General features: G+C 46.5%; 1 protein-coding gene across 1 annotated transcript in view; it reads left to right on the top strand.

The window, feature by feature from the left end:
* Nucleotides 1–21,405, top strand: part of DNAH14 (dynein axonemal heavy chain 14) — a 334,473-nt gene that overhangs the window by 89,311 nt on the left and 223,757 nt on the right. The window contains exons 16-21 of the mRNA XM_086693941.1: nucleotides 2,437–2,603; nucleotides 3,321–3,665; nucleotides 10,067–10,408; nucleotides 12,887–13,256; nucleotides 15,032–15,219; nucleotides 18,151–18,396. Of these exons, the coding sequence (XP_086550067.1) occupies nucleotides 2,437–2,603; nucleotides 3,321–3,665; nucleotides 10,067–10,408; nucleotides 12,887–13,256; nucleotides 15,032–15,219; nucleotides 18,151–18,396 (1,658 nt within the window). The remainder of the gene's footprint in view (nucleotides 1–2,436; nucleotides 2,604–3,320; nucleotides 3,666–10,066; nucleotides 10,409–12,886; nucleotides 13,257–15,031; nucleotides 15,220–18,150; nucleotides 18,397–21,405) is intronic.

Below are 21,405 nucleotides of genomic sequence, written 5' to 3'. Positions count from 1 at the left end.
GCTCTTTCCGAATGGGCCCTGTGCCCTTTTGTGGAGAGCACTGTAGCTTCTTTGGGCACAGGAGGCTCACACCCGTCTTGTGTTTCCTCAGGGACAGCCCCGGGACGGGCTCATTGCGGGAGTGGGGCCGCTCAGAGGCCCATCAGTGAAAAGACCTAGAAAGTAACATGGAAAGTAACAGTGTAGTTACTGACTTGTTATGCAGGTAGAATAATGTCAGCATGGCTACTCTGCACCTGTTTGAGACGCAAATGTATCAACCAGAGTGTTTGTGGGCGTTTTTTTCCCCCCTCTGTCCTCAGAGTTTTCAGTCAAAACACTGCTCTCCAGAGTCTCCTTTGTTACCCCTCCTCTTGAGTCACTAGTAACACAGCAGGCTACTTTGTCACCATCCGTATTCGTGTTGGGTTCTCCCAGCATCCTGCTTGGCGTTTTAAGACCTACTACGTCACTCTGTGCGCCATGCAGTTTGTGGGTTTTGACAATTACGTATCCGCCATCCAGGTTCCATACAAAACCACTCCATCACGCCCAGGTTCCCTGGTGCTGCCCCTTCGTGGTTGGACCCTCCACACCTCTTATCCCTGGCAACCGCGGATCTGTTTCCTGTCTTTATAGTTCTGCCTTTTCCAGAAGGTCATACAAGTGGATGCATAGGTAGCCTTTTGGTCTGGCTTTTTTCACTTAGAAAGATGCATTTCAGATTCATCCATCTTGCTGTGGGGGACAGCAGCCTTACTCCTCTTCATTGCTGAGTCGTAGTCTACTGTCTGGATATACCAAAGTTTCTTTCTGCAGTCACATCTGGGTCGTTTCCAGTTTGGGGCAATTATGAATAAAATTGCCGTAAACATTCACATACAGGTTTTTGGACAACGTAAGATTCCTTTTTTCTTGAGTTGATAACGAGGGGTGGGTTTGCTGGGTCATATGGTAGGTGTATGTTTAATTGTATGAGAATTGTAACGTGGTTCTATCATTTTGCATTCCTGCCAACAATGTTTAAAGCTCCAGTAGTTATGCCCAGAATTCGTGATCCCCAAAGACCACTAGGGAGCCGAGTCCGATGCAAAAGCAGAAGAGCCTTTATTCGAGCTAGCTCGAGCTCAGTCCCCTACCTGCACCGACGCAGCGGTGAGATACCGGGGAGAGAGAGCGAGTTTCAAAAGCACAAAGGTTTTATAGGGGTCTAGGGGCAGTTGGTGAGGTAATGGCTGTGGCCTCAGCCGATTGGCTGGGGAAGGGTCGTGGCCTCGGCCGATTGGCTGGGGAAGGGTCGGAGTCCTGTTACGCAGGTCGCTGGGTGTGTTTTGATCAGGAAGTTTGAACGGGTGAGCGGGAGGTTACTCAAGGGGAGGAGGCGCGGTCTGAGGTTTCTGCGATTTTCCCGGGAAAGGGGTCATGTCGGGGACATAGTCACTCAAGGTGGAGGACACAGAACAAGATGGAGTCGGCCGGCATAGGCTCGCCCTTTCACAGTCACTCTGTATCCTTGTCACCTCTTGGTATTGTCAGATTAAAAAAAAAAAAAAGTAGCCATTCTGGTAGGTTGTAGTGGGTCTCATTGTGGTTGTATTTTGTTTCCCTGTTCATCTCTTCATGAGCTTATATGCATATGCTTGGATACATTTTTTGTGGTCAGATCTTTACATCTTTTGCTTATTTTCATTAGGATGTTTGTTTCCTTATTGTTGAGTCGTGAGAAGTCTTTATATGTATCGTCGATACAAGTCTTTCATGAGATACAAGATTTGCACACATTTTCTCCCAGTCTGTGCCTCATCTTTTCATTCTTTGTCACAGAGGGAACCTTCTGAACTCTGATAAAGTACGGCTCACCACTTTTTTTCTATTACAGGTTATGTTTTGTTGCCTGCAAACTCTTTGTCTAACTCACAGCCAATACAGATTTTTCCTGTATTTCCTCTTGGAATATTAATAAAGTTGTGCTTTATATTTAGGTATATGGCTTATCTTGAGTTAATTTTTGCATAGTGTGTGAAGTGTAGGTTAAAGTTTTGTGTTTGTTGGTTGGTTGGTTTTTGCCCATGGACACCCGGTTTTTCAGCTTGTCTGTGAACGCACTGGCGGTGAAGCTTTGTCTCCCGTTCATCCCCTCACTGTGCTGGTCTAATGCTCTCCACGTGGCATCACATAGCATGGGCATTCCAACTATTTCTTAATGACTTTTCTTAGCTTCTATTTAATTATGCCTCGCCCCAACACCACCCAGTATCTGTGAGTGGTTCTGTTGTTTCCATAATATTAAATCCAAACTTTTACACTGTCTTAAATTCCATTTATCAGTATAGAATACTATATAGCCCTCATAATAAATTAGCCTCAGTCCAGTGGTTTTAGATGTCATGGATAATTTTAATGTGTTGTTTTCAGTGGGACATCAGAAAATACTAACTTTCGAATTATGTATTTTAGCCAAGATTATTCCTCTTTGCCAAGATCCCCGCCTGTCTGTCTTTACTGAATCGGTTTTAATTGTGAATTTACCTAATAAGACTGAAAGTGGCATTGCCTGTAAGAAGACAACCAGATGGCCAGATTGTCAGGTTCTTTTTGAAGTGGATCCTACCTACCAAAACAAAGTGAGTTTAAGAACGATTTGTCTTAGGGAATACTGGGCTGATTCTTAGATTAAAGGGATTTATTGAAAAATTTGAGTATCCTAACTTAGGACAATTGAAATGCTATTTCCATCTTCTCCCCCATCTGTCCCGCTCATGTGCTTTCAGCTCAGTTCTTCTCCTTTGTTCTTTTCCAACTTCCCCTCCGAAAATGAGCTTTCTGTTTTATGGTTCCTGCATAATACTGACTTCCAGTCGTTGACCTGCATTGGCCCCTACATTCCCGTTGCCATCTGGCTGGGTATTTTTGTTCAGATTTACAGGAGAATCTAATTGTCTTCACTTGGGTCAGATGATTCCTCGTCCAATAGCTGTGTCTTGGGAGAGTTCACACAGTATATAGAAGTGCCCTGGTTCAGGGCTGTGCACAGTGTCTATTCTGAAGTGGGGTCAAGCGAGGGAATGAGTGATTGGTGTTTCTAGGCCACGGCTCAAGACAACATGCTGACGATAAAGATAAATGGCTTGGTAGGCCTTTTCAGAAACACCACATATTTAAAAGGCTATCTTAATTTCTTAAAGTCTTATGTTTCCAACATAGTTCTTTAGTGTAGGTTCCCAACAAAATGAACTCCACAAAAAAACTATGGTTTTAAATATTTTAATAGAACTATTAGCCCCTTAGAGCACAAGTTTTTTACTCTTAAAATTCTGACTTTTTGACATTTTTATTTACAGATTGCCAGTCTCCTGACTTTTATTGGTAACTCAATGGGCCTGGTTAGTGCTTACAGCTGCCAGTTTAGAAAATACTGTACCATCGTACAGAGTGCCAAAGTCATGAGTATGAAAATGTCCTCTATGGAAGAATTAACTCCAACACAGTTTAAAACTATACTAGCTAAATTCAGAAAGTATCTGAAACACATTGTCAACATGGTCATTGAGAAACGCATTGGTATTTTCAATGTTACAAGTCTCGATTATCAGTCAGAATGCTTACCATATGTTGAGAATATCATACGTCTGAGTCACGACCTCCTGCGATCTGTAATTGAAAACAAGAGCACAAATCTATTAGAAGTAAGTATTTTTGGAAATGCCTCTTGCGTGAGAGTCTTTATGATTATTAGGTTATAATTTTAAAAGACGTACTTCGGAAACATACTTGATGAGTGTTATCCTCAGAAATGTGATACGTATTACATTTGTTTGGGTCTTTGATCAGATGTCATTTCCTCAAAGAAACCTCCTCCACCGTCTCTAAAATTGCACCCCACGTTTTCCCTTTTTTCCCTGCTGGGAATCGTTGCAAGATTATAAATGGGAAAACGACATGATGCCACTTTCATTTCTGCAGGGACCACTCTGGGATTCAGGTAGGATGAGACGGGAGGAGAGTGGTTTCTAGACTCTGGGGGAGAGGTGATGAGCGCTCGGACGAGGGCAGTAGCAGTGTGGAGTCTGGGGAGCAGAGGAAGTTGAGATCTATTTCAGAAAGAGAATCGACAGGTTTAGTGATTGGCAGAATGTGGGAATAGGAGAAAGTGAGGAATTAATGACACTTGCAGCGTGTTGGTTAGGCAGCGGGGTGGGCCGTGGGGCGCAGGAGAGGGAGCACCGTGCTTGCTCCACGGTGCCGTCCTCAGGTAGAGATGTGCACGTGTGTATGTCCGGCCAGCAGGAGGGAGTCCGTACGGGAGCGCACATTTAACAACCGGCATCCGAGTGGTCCTAGAGGTCGTCGGAGTGAATGGGAATGCCCCGGTTATGTGTGTGGTGACGATGGAAAAGAGCCTCCAGAACATCAATATTTAGGAGGTTGTTAGAGGAAGGGGAGCCTGCAGGGTGACCGGAGACATGGGGAAGCGAGGGAGCGTCTGCAGAAGGAGGGAGCGTTTAGTAGTTGTTAAATCCGTGAAGAGTGAAGAGGATCGCAAGTGTCCGTTAGACCAGAGGCACTGTGTGCTGTGTACGTTGGGGTTCCCGTCATCTTTACAACCACAGCAACCCTGAGACACATAGGAAGTCACTTCTGGCTCACTCGGGACCGAATTCCCCCAACAAGGATCCAAAAGCCCCCAAAAGGCTATTAAACGACGGGTTTCTCTGTCTCGTGCGCAAAGAAGTCTGGGTGCCAGTCGCCCAGGCCGGTCCGATGGCCGCACGTGGCCAGGAGCTCGGCGTCTTGGCTCTTTCCGCTTGGCTCCCGTGGTGGGGACTGCTCCTCTCTCGCCACGCCCTCACTTAGGCAGAAATTCGGGGAAGCGGCAGCGTGGTGCATGTGACTGCACGTCCCCGTGCCGCCTCCCCCTCCGGCTGCAGAGGGACCTGGCCCAGTGGGCACGTCTCAGGCTCCTCTTCCGTGGCGGCGGAGGGAGGCAGGCCAGAGAGGGGCGGCTTGAGCGTCAGGTCTGCCAGTTCACGGCGTCTGCGCACTCGACACCTTGGCTGTCCGCACCCTTCTTCCCATGTATCCAGGTTTAGGGGACACAATAAATGTTCCCACTCTGGGAATAAATATACCCGGCTGGGCACTGAGCCAACTGAGAAGTAAGACAAGGTAAGGCAAAGGGAGATGAAAATAGTTCCTTTGTTGTTGACTGATAAGGTGGACCTTGGGGAAGATGGCTTCTATTTATTTAAAATTAGCCCTCCCCAAACTGAAGGTCAGAATGAGGGAGAGACTCAGCCCTCTCGGCACCGGCTGCCCTGGAAACTTTGGCCAACCCCTGGCCTTGTCCAGCAGTGAGCAGAGGGGAGCACATGGCCTTTGTGGGGCAGGCTGGCTGGCTGAGAGGAGGTACCTGTGCTGAGCCTGGCGCTCCCTGCCCCCACATTCCGCGTGGCGGGAGTCACTCGGCTTCCCCGGGACGTGGGTGCGAAGCGGTGGGACACCAGGGGGCTAGGCGAGCGGGGCTCCCTCCTCATGGACACCTGAGAGGTAGGGGTGACTGTGGGCCCCACGCCACGTCCGGCCCTCCTTATCAAGTGCAACCTGGCCTCTTAGTGTTCTGGTGATCCGTAAATAAAGACCAGGCTGCAGCCCCCCTGGCCCGGTGTAAGATGGTGAAGGGACAGGGTAGCTGTAATTAAAACTTCCCTCCTATAAAAAAAGAAAATGGAGAAGTAGCTATCTTTAGTGGTCTGCAGCTAATACCAAATCTTGGTGGACAGAAGGGACAAGAATTTGCTTCTCGGTAGACTAATTTCTGTGCTTAGTCAGTCTGGCAGCCTTCCCCTCAGATCTCGGGGGAAATCTCCGTCTCTTGTCCCCTGCGGCCCCGCTTGTGCCCGTAGGATGACTCTCCGGGTGTATCATTCTGCATGACCCGCCCCATCCGAGCCGGGCATTGGTGAGGTTGTGCTTGCTGGGCACTGAACAACTAAGGCAAGGGCATGAGTTTGGACACCTGGGTGGGCCTTAGGAAGCATCACTGATGACTATTAGGCTTGGACTTTCTTTTTTTTTTTTTTTAAATGTTTATTTTTGAGACAGAGACAGAGTGCAAGTGGGGGAGGGGCAGAGAGAGAGGGAGACACAGAATCTGAAGCAGGCTCCAGGTTCTGAGCCATCAGCACAGAGCCCGACGCGGGGCTCGAACTCATGAACCATGAGATCATGACCTGAGCCGAACTCGGATGCTCAACCGACTGAGCCACCCAGGTGCCCCAGGGCTTTCTTCCTTAAATACTTTTTCCCTATCTGCTTCTGGTTAATTGCATACAAGTCCAGGTGTGATTTTTAAGCCTGACACCTTTTTATATTTAGCTGCTGTCTGTGCTGCACACTTCCCCATCCCCCCTAAAGGTACGGTTCTGTGTGTGGTGCTGTTTGGAACATGGACTTGGGGGGAAAGTTACACCCTTACTAGTCCACCGGTGAGCTTTCTGCCAGTCCTGTCGTCCCACCTTCGGTGAGGGTGCTCGGTTAAGGCAGGGCTCTAGTCACCTCTCCTGCTAAGGCCACCACTGAAGCCGCCTTTTTCATTGAGAGCTCAGAAGCGGTTAGCTGTCTCAACTTCTACGGCCTTTGACTTCAAGAATCCTCAAGTCAACTCTGTGCAGAAGGCAGAAGAAGATTTTCTTACCAGAGCTGCGGTTCCCTCAGTCTCTGCCCAGCTTCGTGTGGCGTGAGGTCATCTCCCGGGGTTTCACTGAAAGTAACAGAAGAGACAGCACGCGATACCAAGTTTTCCTACTATTCGCCCGAAGCTGTGGCTTTGGTTAGCACACGGGATCAGCCCCAAGAAAGAGCAGGCACCATCGTGACCACTATTTTGCCACCGCCGGTAACAAACGCAGCTTCCCAAAAGAAGGCAGTCACCAGATTCAAGTGTTCCCAGCGTCGCCGTCCTCAGGGAAGTCAAATCCACAGGGAGGTCCCACCGCACTCCCGTTTCAACGGCTACAATTGAAAAGGCCGACAATAGCACGTTCTGAGGAGGACGCGGAGGGACCAGAGCTTCCAGCCGTTGTTGGTGAGAACGAAGCAGGTGCAGTCACTTCGGAAAACTGGCCCTTTCTTATAAGGGGACGTGTTCACCGACCACTGGACCCGGCAGTCCCACGGCACGTCGTTTGCCAAACAGGAATAAAAACAGGTCTGCACAAAGACTTTGACTCAAATACTCGCAGAAGCCTCGCCCACAAGTACCACACCACAGCCTGTAGTGAATCCAGATTCCCCGCAAGACGTGAGCAGAGAAAAGGCGGCACATTCGTGCGTGGGCATAGCGTTCACTGGGGAAAAGGAGCTTAACTCCCCCTATGTGCGATTTGGATGAACCTCAAAAATACGTTGACCGAAAGAAGCCAGACACGAAGGAGTGCCTGCTGGACAGCTCCGTGTGTATGTCACGTGACAAGTCCGAGTTTACCCGTGGTCACAGCAACCAGAGGTGGCTGTGTGAGGCCAGGGGCAGGAGAAGATTGGGATGGGGCCCGAGGGGTCTCAGGGCAGTGAAAGCTTTCTATGTTTTGATTATGGGGGTAACTACACAGGTGCATAACTGTGTTAAAACTCACTAACGTTCAGTTAGCATCTTTTATATGTAAATTTTGCATCACCTGATTTTTTTAAAAAAATCTTGGCCTTTCCATTTCCTATGTGGAAGACCTTAGTTAATATCCTTATTCTCACCCTACCTCAGTTTCTTTATCTGTAAGTTGGGGATAATATTGGCCACTCACCTGGAGAGGTTGTAGGAGTGAAATCAGGTACCGATCATAAAGCTCTCAAACGCTTCCGGCACACAACCCTAAGACACACGTGAGCCTCCGCAAACCGCATCTCTGCGGCTGGAAGAATCAGGGTTTTTTGTTCCAGAAAACTCTCTGAGTTGTAATTGGTTTAGGAACCTGTTCTGAAAGTCCTCTCTGTTCATCCTCTCTCTGGCTCCTGCATGCTCCCTGGTGTGTTTTTATTTATTATTTATTTCCTGAGGCTTCGGGTAGCTTCCTTTGATGTGGTTAAAGCAGTTCCCCTATCTGGATGAGAGTTACTAATCTGACACGAGTAATTTTTATCAGAAATGAATTTTATCAAATGCTTATTCTGCATCTATTGACATAATCATGCAGGGTTTTTTCTTTAAGCCTTTAATGTGGTTGTTGCATTAATTGACTTTCTTAGGTCGCTCTTGCCTCCAGACTGCCTTAGCGGCCAGCGTGCACGTGCACGTACACGAACTTTATATTTTTTAAAATTTTTTAGATGTTTATTTACTTTTGAAGGAGAGGGAGACCGAGCGCGAGTGGGGCAGGGGCAGAGAGAGAGGGAGACAGAGAATCTGAAGCAGGCTCCAGGCTGCAGCCCAACGTGGGGCTTGAACTCACAAACTGTGAGATCATGACCTGAGCTGAAGTCGGACACTCAACTGACTGAGCCACCCAGGCTCCCCTACAGGCATCGTTTTTAGGACTTTTGCATCTATTCCCGTAAGTGAAATTTGTCTGTGACTTTCCTTTACCATCCTTATCGGTCTTTGATATCAGTGTCCTACTAGTGACATGAAGGAAGTTTAGGTATATTTCACCTTTTCCTGCCCTCTCTTGCGCAAAATTGGAATTATCTGTTTTCTTTGTGATACAAATCTGCATTTTAAAATGTTTCTTTTCTCTGGCCTTTATAAAAATTTTTTTTTTCAACGTTTATTTATTTTTGGGACAGAGAGAGACAGAGCATGAACGGGGGAGGGGCAGAGAGAGAGGGAGACACAGAATCGGAAACAGGCTCCAGGCTCTGAGCCATCAGCCCAGAGCCTGACGCGGGGCTCGAACTCACGGACCGCGAGATCGTGACCTGGCTGAAGTCGGACGCTTAACCGACTGCGCCACCCAGGCGCCCCTCTCTGGCCTTTAAATGGGATTTGTGGGTACAGTCAGGATAGCTGCGTTTACTCGGTCTTTTGTTTTGAACATTTTCAGTCAAATGTGGAAGTTTTATCCTCAAAACTATAGATGAAGACTCCAAGTTTATTAAGGTAAAGCTACTTGCCCAGGGTCACACAGTTAGGAAGTGCTGGAGCTGGGATTCAGACACAAGCCTCTCTGTAAAGCCTGTTCATGTGAAGTGCTGGTGGGTTAACAGTGGTGACCTCTGAGTGATGGCGTAATAGGGATTTTCTCTTTTAAAAGCTTTTTTGTATTGCGTGTTTTGTACGAACATCTATTTGACGATCAAAGAGAATATAGTGCTTGAAAAATTAGACACATACAGTCAATTAATTCAAGCCTGTGAGATTGAAAATGGAAATGACATTGCTTCCAAAATCACGCATGAGTATTCATTAAGAGCCTGGAAGTAGGAGACAAAAATAAAAATTGTAATGTGAGTATAGAAATGCAATTATTTTGAAAGTTTCACGGAATGATATAAATACACTTAGGAGAAGTATTGATGTTATGCATATAATTATAATGAATACTTACAACGGATAAAAATAGGATTTGGAATCGTGTTTGGGTGAATCATAGCTCTGTAACTCACTACACCTTTGCCTGTAGTGAGGTCAAAATTGAATCCCTCTGAGACTCATTTCCTCCTGCATAAACTGGAGAAGACAACACCGAATGAACCAACACGTGATCAGAGCAAAGCGGGATCACGTATATATAGAGCTGGAATGTACACGCTCCAAACGTGGTAGCAATTCCGCGTTATCCCGTGGTGGCCAAACCCTTCCCATCGTTGTTGCGTTCATTTCTTAGGGACAGAATTATTCACAACATTACTTCCTTTATATCTTAGCGTTTATTTTATATGCAGGTACCCTCACGTTCCCTCTATTAACAATAGAAAGGATTTGAGCGTGTTCACGCTCCAGTGTTTAAACACTATCTAGAATGATGTCTGGATGATGTCTTCGTTTTCTTGTGAAATTATAATTCTGTAAGGTAGTGACAGATGCTAAAAGAGTAATCCGTCTTCTAAAACCGTGAACAATCCTTCTGTAATGACAATTGACGTGTTAATGATCCAGGTTGTGGAGACCTCACTGAGGAAGATGGAGTGCGATCCCACTGAAATTGAAGAATTTGTGGAACATTTTGCTTTTTTGGAGGGGATTTCCTCAAAATTGTCTGTGTTAGAGAAAGAACACTCCGTCGTTGCTCAGCTGCATTCTGTTGTAAGGTATTACCAGGTCCAGATTTCAGGAGAGCAAATTGCCATCTATAAAATTCTTCTCGTCAAGTTTGGGCAGCTAAAAACCTCCATGAAGTTAAGGGAGATGAATAAAGACGCCGCTATTGCTAAATTCAGAGACAATCTGGAAGCTCACATCACGGGTCTGCGAGTTGACGTCAGCAACTTGAAGGCCAAGGTCAGTGTGTGTTTTTCATCAAAAATCAGCTGATTCTTAGTTTCCCGTAGACCTAATAAGCATAGCGGCACTTGCTGCCTGCAGAATCTTAGGTAAATAATTTAATCCAAGTATTCCTCACCTAGACTCCGCAGACAGCACGTTGGTGACTTGTGAACCTCAACGGGAGGAAAAATTGCATGTCTGTTTTCACGAACCTGTAACTGACATTTAGCATTGTCTTCGGTGATGAACGCATGCAGACCACGAACAACAGCACAGTGGTGACTTTTTCCGTAGGATTCATCGTTCTGCCACACGAGGCCCCTGGCCCAAAGGGCTAGACCCGTGAAGTCTCTCTGGGCCTCATTCCAGGCCGGCAGTAACGAGCGCTACAACTTGAGTCACTTCAGAGGAGCAAAGCGTACGATAAACACCCTCCCCGAGTGTCAGAGGTGCTGTGTGCCGCGTGCTTTACGCCTGTACCTGCCTGCAAATAACAGTGAGATTTAAGGAGGTCTAGTAACTTGCTGAAGGTCACACAGCAAGTCCGAGCCAGGCTCCAGAGACCGTGCTTGTGTGCACCCCTCTGCCCTCAGCACCACCCCAAGTTGTGAGTCCCATACTGACCGTGCCTCGGGCACAGTGTCATTCAGTGAGATTATGCCTGTTCAGTGTCTCCACCGACACGGGCGATCTGTACTGTTTCACACAGACACAGGAAGGTGAAACACATTCCTCACGAAGGTGCTTGGTGCACACATCCCACCTACGGTCTTTCAGATATGACTGAGGGGCTCTTGGGGGCTCAGGTGGGCGACTGACTTTAACTTTGGCTCGGGTCCTGATCTCCGGGCTCGTGAGTTGGAGCCCCGCATCGGGCTCTGGGCTGACAGTGTGGAGCCCGCTTGCGATTCTCTCTCTCTTTCTCTGTCCCTTCCCCTGTGCACTTATTTTAAATAAACAGTACTCGAAAGTCACAGGCCCTTACACAAGTGTCCGGTTTACACAATTCACATTTGTTAAAGTGTGCAAGGTGGGACACCCGACCGAGACCGGGGCCTGTGTTGCAGGTCGTGTGCACCAGTGAGCAGAGCTGAGCTGAGCAGGTACCAACCTGTCTCCACCAGACACTCGGGGTGGGGCCTCCTTACCGCCTTCTGACCTGAACTGTAACGTTTCACACGATTTACGTACCTGAGGGCTGAGGTCCCTCTGTGAAGATCTCAGTTGGAAAAGGCAGCAGACGGGGCTGCGGAAACCGACCGCCTGTGGGCCAGGAAGACCCTTTCTCCAGCTGCCTCTCCCGGGGGTTCCTCATTGACAAACACAGATGAATGTTCACAAATGGAAAAGTATGGGAGACGCCTAAGGAAAACTTTATTATATACGCATGACACGGGCATCCCTCTTACAGAGTACATATTAAGCTCTATCCATTATCACCAATACCGTTTAGTAGTTTTATACAGCGTATTACGTTATGATTGTTCTCAACGTTTACTGGGTGACCACACTGCATATAACACAACGTCACACACAATTCCATTCTACATTTTCTGTACGAGGTTCCATGAGGTGTTCAGAAATAAGTGGATGAAACTGTCCATCTTGAGAAGGTGATAATTTAATAATAAATCAGGGAAGACCTTAACTTCTATCTTTGTTTGGAGGTCAGTGTTGCAAATGCCCACAATTTCATGTGAGGTAGTCAAACCCAAATACAAGGCAGCGTGTGACAAGCGCCCTGAAAATAGTACAAAGTTACAGAGTTACGGGGTGCCTGGCCATCTCAGTTGGGTCGTGAGTTCAGGCCCCGCATTGGGTGTAGAGATTACTTAAAAAAAAATAAAATCTTTTTAAATTTTTTGTAATGTGTATTTTTGAGAGAGAGCGGAGAGGGACAGAGAGAGAGGGGGACACAGAATGCGAAGCAGGCTCTAAGCTCTGAGCTGTCAGCGCAGAGCCCAATGAGGGGCTCAAACTCACGAACTGTGAGATCATGACCTGAGCCGAAGTTGGATCCCCAACTGACTGAGCCACCCGGGTGCCCCTAAAAAAATAACATCTTAAAACAAAAAATTGTACAAAGTTAAACAGAATCAGAAAAAGGAAATGACTTCAGGAGCCAGCCATACCCTGAAACTGCCACTTACCATTTGACGATGGGACAATTATTGATAACTAGAAGTTCCCTGAAAAATTGCGAAAAATATTAACTCCTCTCAGGATTGTTGTCCGGATTTAGTAAGTAAGGTAATGTGTTACTTAAAGTTCCACGGTGCCCGAGAGAGGGAAGAAACACGACAAATTATTGCTACGATGGTAATAATAATTAAAAGTCCTCCTGATAGACACAAACAATTATAAATTAAGGACAGTCCTTGCAGATGCTGACTGTTTATTAAAGCTTAGGTCACATGCTAACCTGCTGTCAGTAAAACATGTTGGGGTCCTGAACGGTATGATCTCTTAGAATGTCTTCCTGCCGTGTTTCAGATCAGAACTCCTGTTCTGCTCTGTGCCGAGACTGGTGTGGCCAGCGCCATGGAGATGATGCAGACACTCACGGAGGAAGCCGCAGGTCTGGCTCACAAAGCTAGAACCTACTCCAAATTCCAGCACTGCTTTGACGACGCCGAGTCCCACATGCACTCCCTGAACATGGAGGATGTGGCGCAGATCGTCCGTGCGGAGATCGCCGACATCGAGTATGACCTGACCTTGAGGAAGACACTGTGGGCTGCACAGGAGGAATGGAGAACGCTCCTTAGGGAGTGGAGGAACAGACCTCTCCACAGTGTCGACACAGAATCCATGCAGAGAAACGTTTCAAGATGGATGCATGTGATCTCCGTGCTAGAGAAAGGTAACGGCATCTATTTCAAGCTTTCCCACCTAGAATTATGCACACCGCATGGCCTCTGGGTCAGGAAGATCACTGTTCTTGACCTTAACCGCTTTGCCTATTCCCAAGGCCTGGCCATTAGTGGCTGGAGAGGCAGCACAGGAGTGTAGGGGCCAGAATCGTTTCCTGAAGAAGAGAAAGATTAAAATTTGGTGGGAAAAAAATTTTTTTTGAGTAATAACAATTTTGTGTATTCTTTAGAAGCCATTTCCCTAGGCCAGACCGCAGACGCTTCACCACGATCGTGGCTTTGATGACAGAGGCCCACCCATACGCGGAGGGTTCACCCAGATGCTCACCGTTTTCGCCCACAGCTTCCCTTGGCCAGTGGGAGAAATAGCTAAAAAGTCCCTTTGAGAGGTTTCCCTTCTGCGAATCCTCGAATTTGAAATCTTGCCGACACTGATGTTCCTGTTCCAGCGATTCTGTGAGACCTGTCCTCTCCGCAAGGCGAGTGTCTCACCCGCCTGGCAAGGGAGCACCTTCGCTCTTGATGCTCCTCCCTTACCCTCAGGACGCTGCAGACTGCAACCTCCTCGCCAGAAAAATACTTGACCTTGCTCGGGTTTGAATTCTACGAGAAATAATAACAATATCACGAAACATTTAGAAAAGAGGAAAGCCGGGGACAGATCATCCGTAGTGTCACTGCTGGGACGTGACGCTCATTCTGCGAATTCTCTCCCGGCGCCTTGTCCCGTCTCTGCCCCAGCGAACGGTGTGTGAAGTAGCAAATAGACACTGCTTCTCTTATCCACAGTTTCCCAGAAAAATCTTGCTCTTTTCCAAAATGTAGCCTTAGAGAAGCCAAAGCTATTCTCTTTTCCTTTAGGTCTCTAGAAACATTTTATCATTCAGCATGGCTTTATGAAAGAAGCCCCATCTGGACAGATTGGATATTCAAGCATATAGGTGTAGTTTTTGGGTTTTCTGAGTCCCCATCTTTGGCTAGGCCTCTGTCTCCTGTCTTTTTCTTTTAGGAGGTTTGAACCTTCAGCGGCAGAGGTTTTGAGTCCCGTCTGGCAAGGTTTGCCAGGGCCAGAGGACAGACTGGCCCTGGTCTGTGGCAGAACTTTGACCTACATGCCTGTGTTGCAGTGTTAAATATGTTCTTTATGAAATGCTAGTGAGGGACCCCCGCCCTTTGACGGTCCTCCTTACTGAGCAGAATGTAAAAGCCCCAAACCTGTAACAGTCTTTTGAATGTGTATATGTGTACTAGTCTGTATATCTAGTCAGTAAAAATCTGGGAAACTTTGTGGTAGCTGGCTAGCCCTGGCGTCAGATTTGCCAAGAAAACTTGGCTTTGCTGGTCTCGGGTTTTAATCATCAGTTCTGATAACTGTTCCTCTTTGTTTTTTCTTTTAATTTTTTTTTAATGTTTATTCATTCTTGAGAGAGACAGAGCATGACTGGGGGAGGGGCAGAGAGAGAGGGAGACACGGAACCCGAAGCGGGCTCCAGGCTCCGAGCTGTCAGCACAGAGCCCGACGCGGGCCTCGAACTCACGAACCGTGAGATCATGACCAGAGCCGCAGTTGATGCTTAACCGACTGAGCCACCCAGGCCGCCCCTGTTGCTCTTCGTTTTAATCCACAGTTGATTCCTCTGGGAGGGTGATGTTAATAAAACTCACTATTTTAGTACAGCCTAATAACTGCAAAACTAGAATTATGTTAAATAGCAAACTTGTTTTCTGGTTTAAAAAGTATGATTGGTTTGGTTGTTATTTGCAGGTTTACCTAAAAACGACCTGGTGACCCATCTTAAGCAATCAGTGACAGAATTTAAACAAGGGCTGCCTACTATCATAGCTCTGGGAAACCCCTGTCTGAAGCCAAGGCACTGGGATGCTCTCCAGATTATTGGAAAGTCAGTTTCTCTTGATAAGAACTGCACAGTAGAGAATCTTCTAGCTCTCAAGGTAAACAAAAATTATTTGAAAACAAAAATAGGTTGAAATACCAGAGGGGCCAATTTTTTAAGCAAGTGAGTAAATCTGCAAGGAATAGGAATTAGAAAAGGGAGACGTTGGTCGACCGTCCGTGCAAATGGGAGTAAGGCTGGCAGGGGACAGGTGGTCAGAAACTACGTGTAGCTGCAGGTGCGGGGTACGCCGTTCCGTGCACCGTGATCCCGGTGATTCGAGAGCAGCGGCAGTGGTTTGCCTGTGTGACAGATGAGATTAGTGTTTTATTTTGTAGCGGGGCTACTTCTCACAGAGAGCACACCTTCTAGGGACAGAAACATCAAGCTGCTGTATTCCGTTTCACGTAAAATGAAGAGCGTGTTGGGATGGCTCTGCCGGTAACTTGATATGATACTTAAAATACACAATTAGGAGCTATTTGCTTTGCTATCTAGGTTTTGTTATAAAAATAGAATCCGTGATTTATATGGTTACAATTTTTTCTGTTTTCATAACTAGTTTACAGTAAGCTTCATTTTTATTTCAGGCTTTGTGATTAACAGCATCTGTTGTCATTTAAAATAGTATTTTATAATTTTCTACTAAATGATCTGTTGAAATGAGGAAATGGGGGGGGGGATAGTTTAAGGAATTTAAAAAGAAGAATTTTAAAAGACACCTTTAGGTGATCTTTAAAATTAGATTACTGCATCTGTCTTGCCCTGACCTTGGTTTTCCCCCTGAACTCACGTATCCGCTTCCCTATTTAGTAGGTGCACTTACTGGTCTCAGAGATCTCCCAGGTATCGTTCTCCGTCTCCCAGACCCCACTCTTCCTTCCCTTCCCCATCTCAGCACATGGCGCCTCCATTGTTTTCCAGTTGCTTAGGCTGAAAGTGATGAACTAACCTTTCAGTCTTCTTTTGCTCTCTCTATCCTCATCCCGTCTAAATCTCTTACCCTGTCCTGGGTCATCATCAGGCCTCCTAACTGATCTGTGTGCCAGCGGTGAATTCAGCAAAATGTCTAGATAATTTAAGAGCATGTATGTCAACATCATCGGCTAGGTGTATCCAAAACAGCATTCCAGAAACATAGCACAACTGCAATGACATTTTCCTTTACAAAGTCTTGGGCTATGGGAGTCATCATCCCTGGGCAAGTCACGTAAAGGGTGACATTTGGCAGTCTAGCAGCAAGCACTAAAAGTGAGGGCAGATGGGCCTCGAGGGGATCAGCTGGTGGGCTGGTGGCTCCAGAACCTGAAAGGGTTCCAGCGTGCTATCCCTGTATTTCTAATGTGAATAGATAGTTTAAAAAGGGATTCTCATGCAGTTTTCGAAGGATCCAAATTAAGACAGTTAATGCAACATCTGAACAAAAGTGAACAAGGTCTTCAGCCTCTGCAACGCTGTCGGCAGGAGTCAGAGGAATCCTCTCTTCCCGAGGTTGATCGTTGCAGTGGTCAGAGGGGAGAGCAGGCCATCAGCTGCTCATCTTAACTGAACTCCAAGAGTTCCTGGAAGATTTGGATCATCCTGTTTCTGTTCACCAACTTACGTAGTAGAACATGGGTACCTAGATGGACAGGATTGGGCCTAGGGACCCAGCCTTCATTTCCTACAGGATGCGTATCACGTAGTTGACCCAGAGACGGACGGCGGTCATGCTGCAAGACTGCTCAGGACAGCCCGTGACAGGAGACCACTTGTGGTCCTACCGGGTGGATAGATGATGACGTTATATGACAGCAGTTTCTGTCCAACATGTTATGTAGTCTCTGAAAAACGTGTGACGTGTCACAATGTAAATTCAGAGGAAGAGCTCGATAGTTTCCATAAAACGAACACAGTCACTTCGTGGTTGATCTTTTTCACTTTAGAAACCGTGTGCTTTATCACAGAGGCAGATAATCAACGATAGGCCTAAGACTCATCTGAAGCCTCCTAGATATTACCAAGTTACTTGGGAGATCCGACCATTGGTCAGTCAGGTCCCAGACTCAGACCATAAGGCGTTGAAAGGGCTATACGTACACTTCGTTGAGATTTTGCCCTACACGTTCTCAGTGTTTGGAGTTGATTATTAGCAATTTCAGAATGTCAGTGTGACGTACAAGGTTCTTTGTTCAGCACAGAAGCTTGATGGTCCTATGGTTGCCTATCTGCCTTTGGCTGAATAATCTGCATCCAGAGGCACACGTCCTTCTCAAACTCTCTGTTTAGGCCATAAGCGTTCAGCTGATTTCATCACCGTGATGCCCGTCTCTGGTAGGTGATGAACACTGGTCGTGTTTTACCAAAACACAGGTTCAGGCATCACTCTTCAACCCCATGGAGATGACATGTGGGACCAGCGGGAGATCCTTTGAGGGATAAGAGCAGTTAGCCCGTGAGTTAATTCTCCGATGTGGAAGTGCAAACCTCTCCCAGTATCTCTGTGGCAGTGATTGTGAGATCTTGTATCAGGATCTTGTCTGTGGGGACTGGAAAGAAGGCCTACGCGTATGCTCCATCCACCAATGTATGCTCGAGCCACTTATCCTCACGGAGATAAGGAAGGGAAGGGAAGCCAGGGAAAGCTGGGTCTTTCGGATTCCGTTCTCTCAGATCGTCGTATCACGAGAGTTACTGTCAGAAGTAAGAGTGTGTCGCGGAGGGGTGAAGCCGTCGGCGTTAGTGCAGAGAAGGGAGAGCTGAAGGGGGTAGGTCCATCTGCACGGGTACCGAAGGTGGTGTCCACTGACCTTCTCGCGGGCTGCAATTAGAGGAAGTACACGATGACTAGAAACTTCACTGAGAGCTCAGAGTGGGAAATGGGAAATGGTTAGGAAGGGCTTTGTCCTGAGGGTCAGGCCGGGAGGGGCACGCTCACGGAAGTCCCGCATCGTAAGCGCATCAGGAATCCTTCATCCGCTAAATATTAAAGAATGATGTTTCATTTCAGATGTTTCAGCACCAACACGAAATAAACGAAATCTCAATCTCCGCCACTAAGGAGGCTATCCTTGAGAAGACGCTGTTTAAGATTATTGATCTGTGGAACACGACCCCGTTACACTTGGTTGTGCATCACTCCGAGACGTACTCCATCCTGATCATTTCGTCCATAGACGACATACTCACTCAGCTGGAAGAGTCTCAGATCACACTGGCAACAGTTAAAGGGTCTTCCTCTCTCGGGCCCTTTAAGGTAAATATTATGGCAAAGGGAAAATACTGTCATTGTTTATAGTTTTATTTATCACTTTAATTTTGTGCATTTCACAACCTTTTGAATTGTGTAAATCATGTATATACCCATATAGAAATGAGATTATTTAGTATTTTGAATACTAGAAATAACTTTTTTGGGAAACATTAACTGTTCATGAAGAGTTGTCATAAACTTCAGTTTGGGCAAATAAAATAAGTTTAAATCATACAAAAATAGGACCCCGTAAGCCAGGACTTACCAGCAGTGCCACTGCTACTGGAAACATCCGTGGTTCTGGCGGGGCCCACGCCAATTCCACTGCCTGCAGACTCTGCTTGCTGACGCAGTCGCTTCATTTCTGTTTCCTGTGCGGTTGCTCTTAAGATGAGTCCTGTGTGTCCACACCTGTGTGTGTCCCTGCCGTTTGCTAGAACGCATCATGATTAGGAATTGAAACATCGGGTCAGCTCAGGTTCAGTGGTCCTGATAGTCCCTCTCTGCACAGCCCCACATCCGCTAACGTGGCCAAGAATCACTTAAAGAATTAAGGAAACTCAACAAGGTATGTAATAATATGAACGTCCTTAATAGTAAAGGTACCATAATTGATTATAGGTAGTGTGACAGAGAGAAATGTGTACCCATCAAATGGAGTTCATATTATTTGCAAACACACTAGCATTTAGGGAAGATGTCAGTTAATTGAACCTTAGAGGGGAAAAAAAACTCAATAAATTGCAAAAAAGGGATAAACCATATAAACCATATTCTCCAACCACAGACATTAAAATAAAAAATGAACAGAGAAACAACAAAAAATAGACAACAACAGCAGCAAAGCTATCACAAAAAACTAATTTAAAAGCATCCATAAGAATATATAGGAAATGTACTAAAATATTTTAAAATTAGAAAAAGCAGAAAGAATTCTAAATCAAACCTTGTCACAATTGGCTTAGAGCTCCGTGAAAAGGAGTATTTAGAGCACCTGGTGCTTTCATTAAAAAGTAAAATGAAGGGGTGCCTGGGTGGCTCAGTTGGTTAGGCGTCCAACTTGAGCTCAGGTCATGATCTCACGGTTTGTGAGTTCGAGCCCCGTGTTGGGCTCTTTGCTGACAGCTCAGAGCCTGGAGCCTGCTTCGGATTCTATTCTGTGTCTCCCTCTCTCTCTGCCCTTCCCCTACTCACACTCTGCCTCTCTCTCTCTCTCAAAAATAAATGAACATAATAATTAAAAAGAAATAAATAAAAAGTAAAATGAACGTAGTGAATGATACATGGGGCGTACTGAAGCTGAACAACAGCACGCCTGTGTGCACACACACCCGCGCGCACACACACGTGCACACACACCTGCACATGCACATACATGTACACCTGCGTGCACGCACATGCGTGCACACTGACTTCCGCTTCCAGGTGAGGGACCAGATTCACCTTGCGCCTGACGTACCCACAGCAGAACAGAAGAAAAGAGACAGACTGTGCTTCCAGGGTGCGACATCAGGCATCGAACGACAGGACCCCACAGAGAGGGGAAACAAGCGAGAAGAGCCGAGGTGGCCCCCACCTGAGTTTGCAGGCCTTGCGTGGGGGTGAGCAGGGTGACCCGGCCAGAGCCTGGAAAGAGGAGGTGCTGCTGAAAGTCGGCCGGAGCCTGCAGGCTGCAGGACCAGGGGGGCACAGCTCTAAGGGCCCGTGGAAGTACTGATGCTGGCACGTGAACTCCAGGAAACTCCTGGGCACCCGGGAAAAGACCACGTGTCAGGGTGAGGGGACCACTCACACTGGGCTGGGAGCAGTGCCCGTGTCCACCAGCCGCATTCCGTGAGCGGTCGATGGAGCGCTTGAAGGGCACAGCAGTTAGCCTTATGTTAAACGCTGCTCTAACACACCTTAACAGCAAAACCCGTGATGATGAAACCGGTTCTAAGCAATTTAACAGCACTCGGAACAAAGCTCAGGAATATTCTTAGGAAAATATTTATAGGAATATTTATAGGAAAAGTATCCAGTACCCACATGATAAAATCACCGTGTCTCGAATCCAACCAAAAATTATCAGACATTTTAAAAAGTAAGAAAATAGAATTCATAATGAAAAAAATTTACTGATGGAAACGGATCCTGAACTGATGCAGCAGTCTGAATTGGAGACGAGGACGGTGAAACAAGTAGATTGTGGAAGACCATATACACCAGATACAAATGTGGAGACCAAAGTCAAACTTGTGCGGATAAAAACTGTAATACCTTAGGTGAAATACACACCCTGGGGGGGGAGGGGAGGGAGGGAATTGACTGCAGGTCAGAAGGTGAAATGCACACTGGGGGAGATTGACCGCAGATCAGACTTTACAGGAAAGAAGATGAGTGACTTTAAAGTTTTAAAAAGAAGAACAAAGTTAGACCATCAACACTACCTGATACTAAGACTTCTTGTAAAGCTAATCAAAACAGTTCTTTGTATTGGCATAAAGATAAACAAATGGAACAGAATAGGGATTACAGGAGCACTGGGGTGGTGGTGGTGGGGCTCAGTCGGTTAAGAATCCAACACTTGATTTCAGCCCAGGTCATGATCTCACGGTTTGTGGGTTCAAGACCCACTCAGGCTCTGCCCTGACAGTGCGGAGCCTGCTTGGGATTCTCTTTCTCCCTCTCTCTCTCTGCCTGTCTCAGTCTCTCTCCCTCTCTCTCTGTCCATCCTCTGCTTGCACTCTGTGTCACTATCAAATAAACCTAAAAAAAAGAATAGAGATTACAAAAAAATTATGCGTGCATACACACACACAGGCACCTGATTTTCAACAAAAGTGTAAAGACATTTCCAGAAAGAAGTCTTTTTAGAAATGGTGCTGACAAAGCTAACAGTTATATGCAAAACAAATTTTTAACATCCCCTCAAGCCATATCTTGTAGCACATGTAAACTTTAACTCAGAAGCAGATCATAAACCTAAAAGATCAGAAGAAATTTTGAAATCTTGAGAAGAAAACAAAATTT

The sequence above is a fragment of the Puma concolor genome, chromosome E4 (genome assembly GCF_028749965.1).
Source record: "Puma concolor isolate L17-30 chromosome E4, mPumCon1.1.hap2, whole genome shotgun sequence".
Taxonomy (NCBI): domain Eukaryota; kingdom Metazoa; phylum Chordata; class Mammalia; order Carnivora; family Felidae; genus Puma; species Puma concolor.
This window is presented reverse-complemented; position numbering and strand designations above follow the sequence as displayed.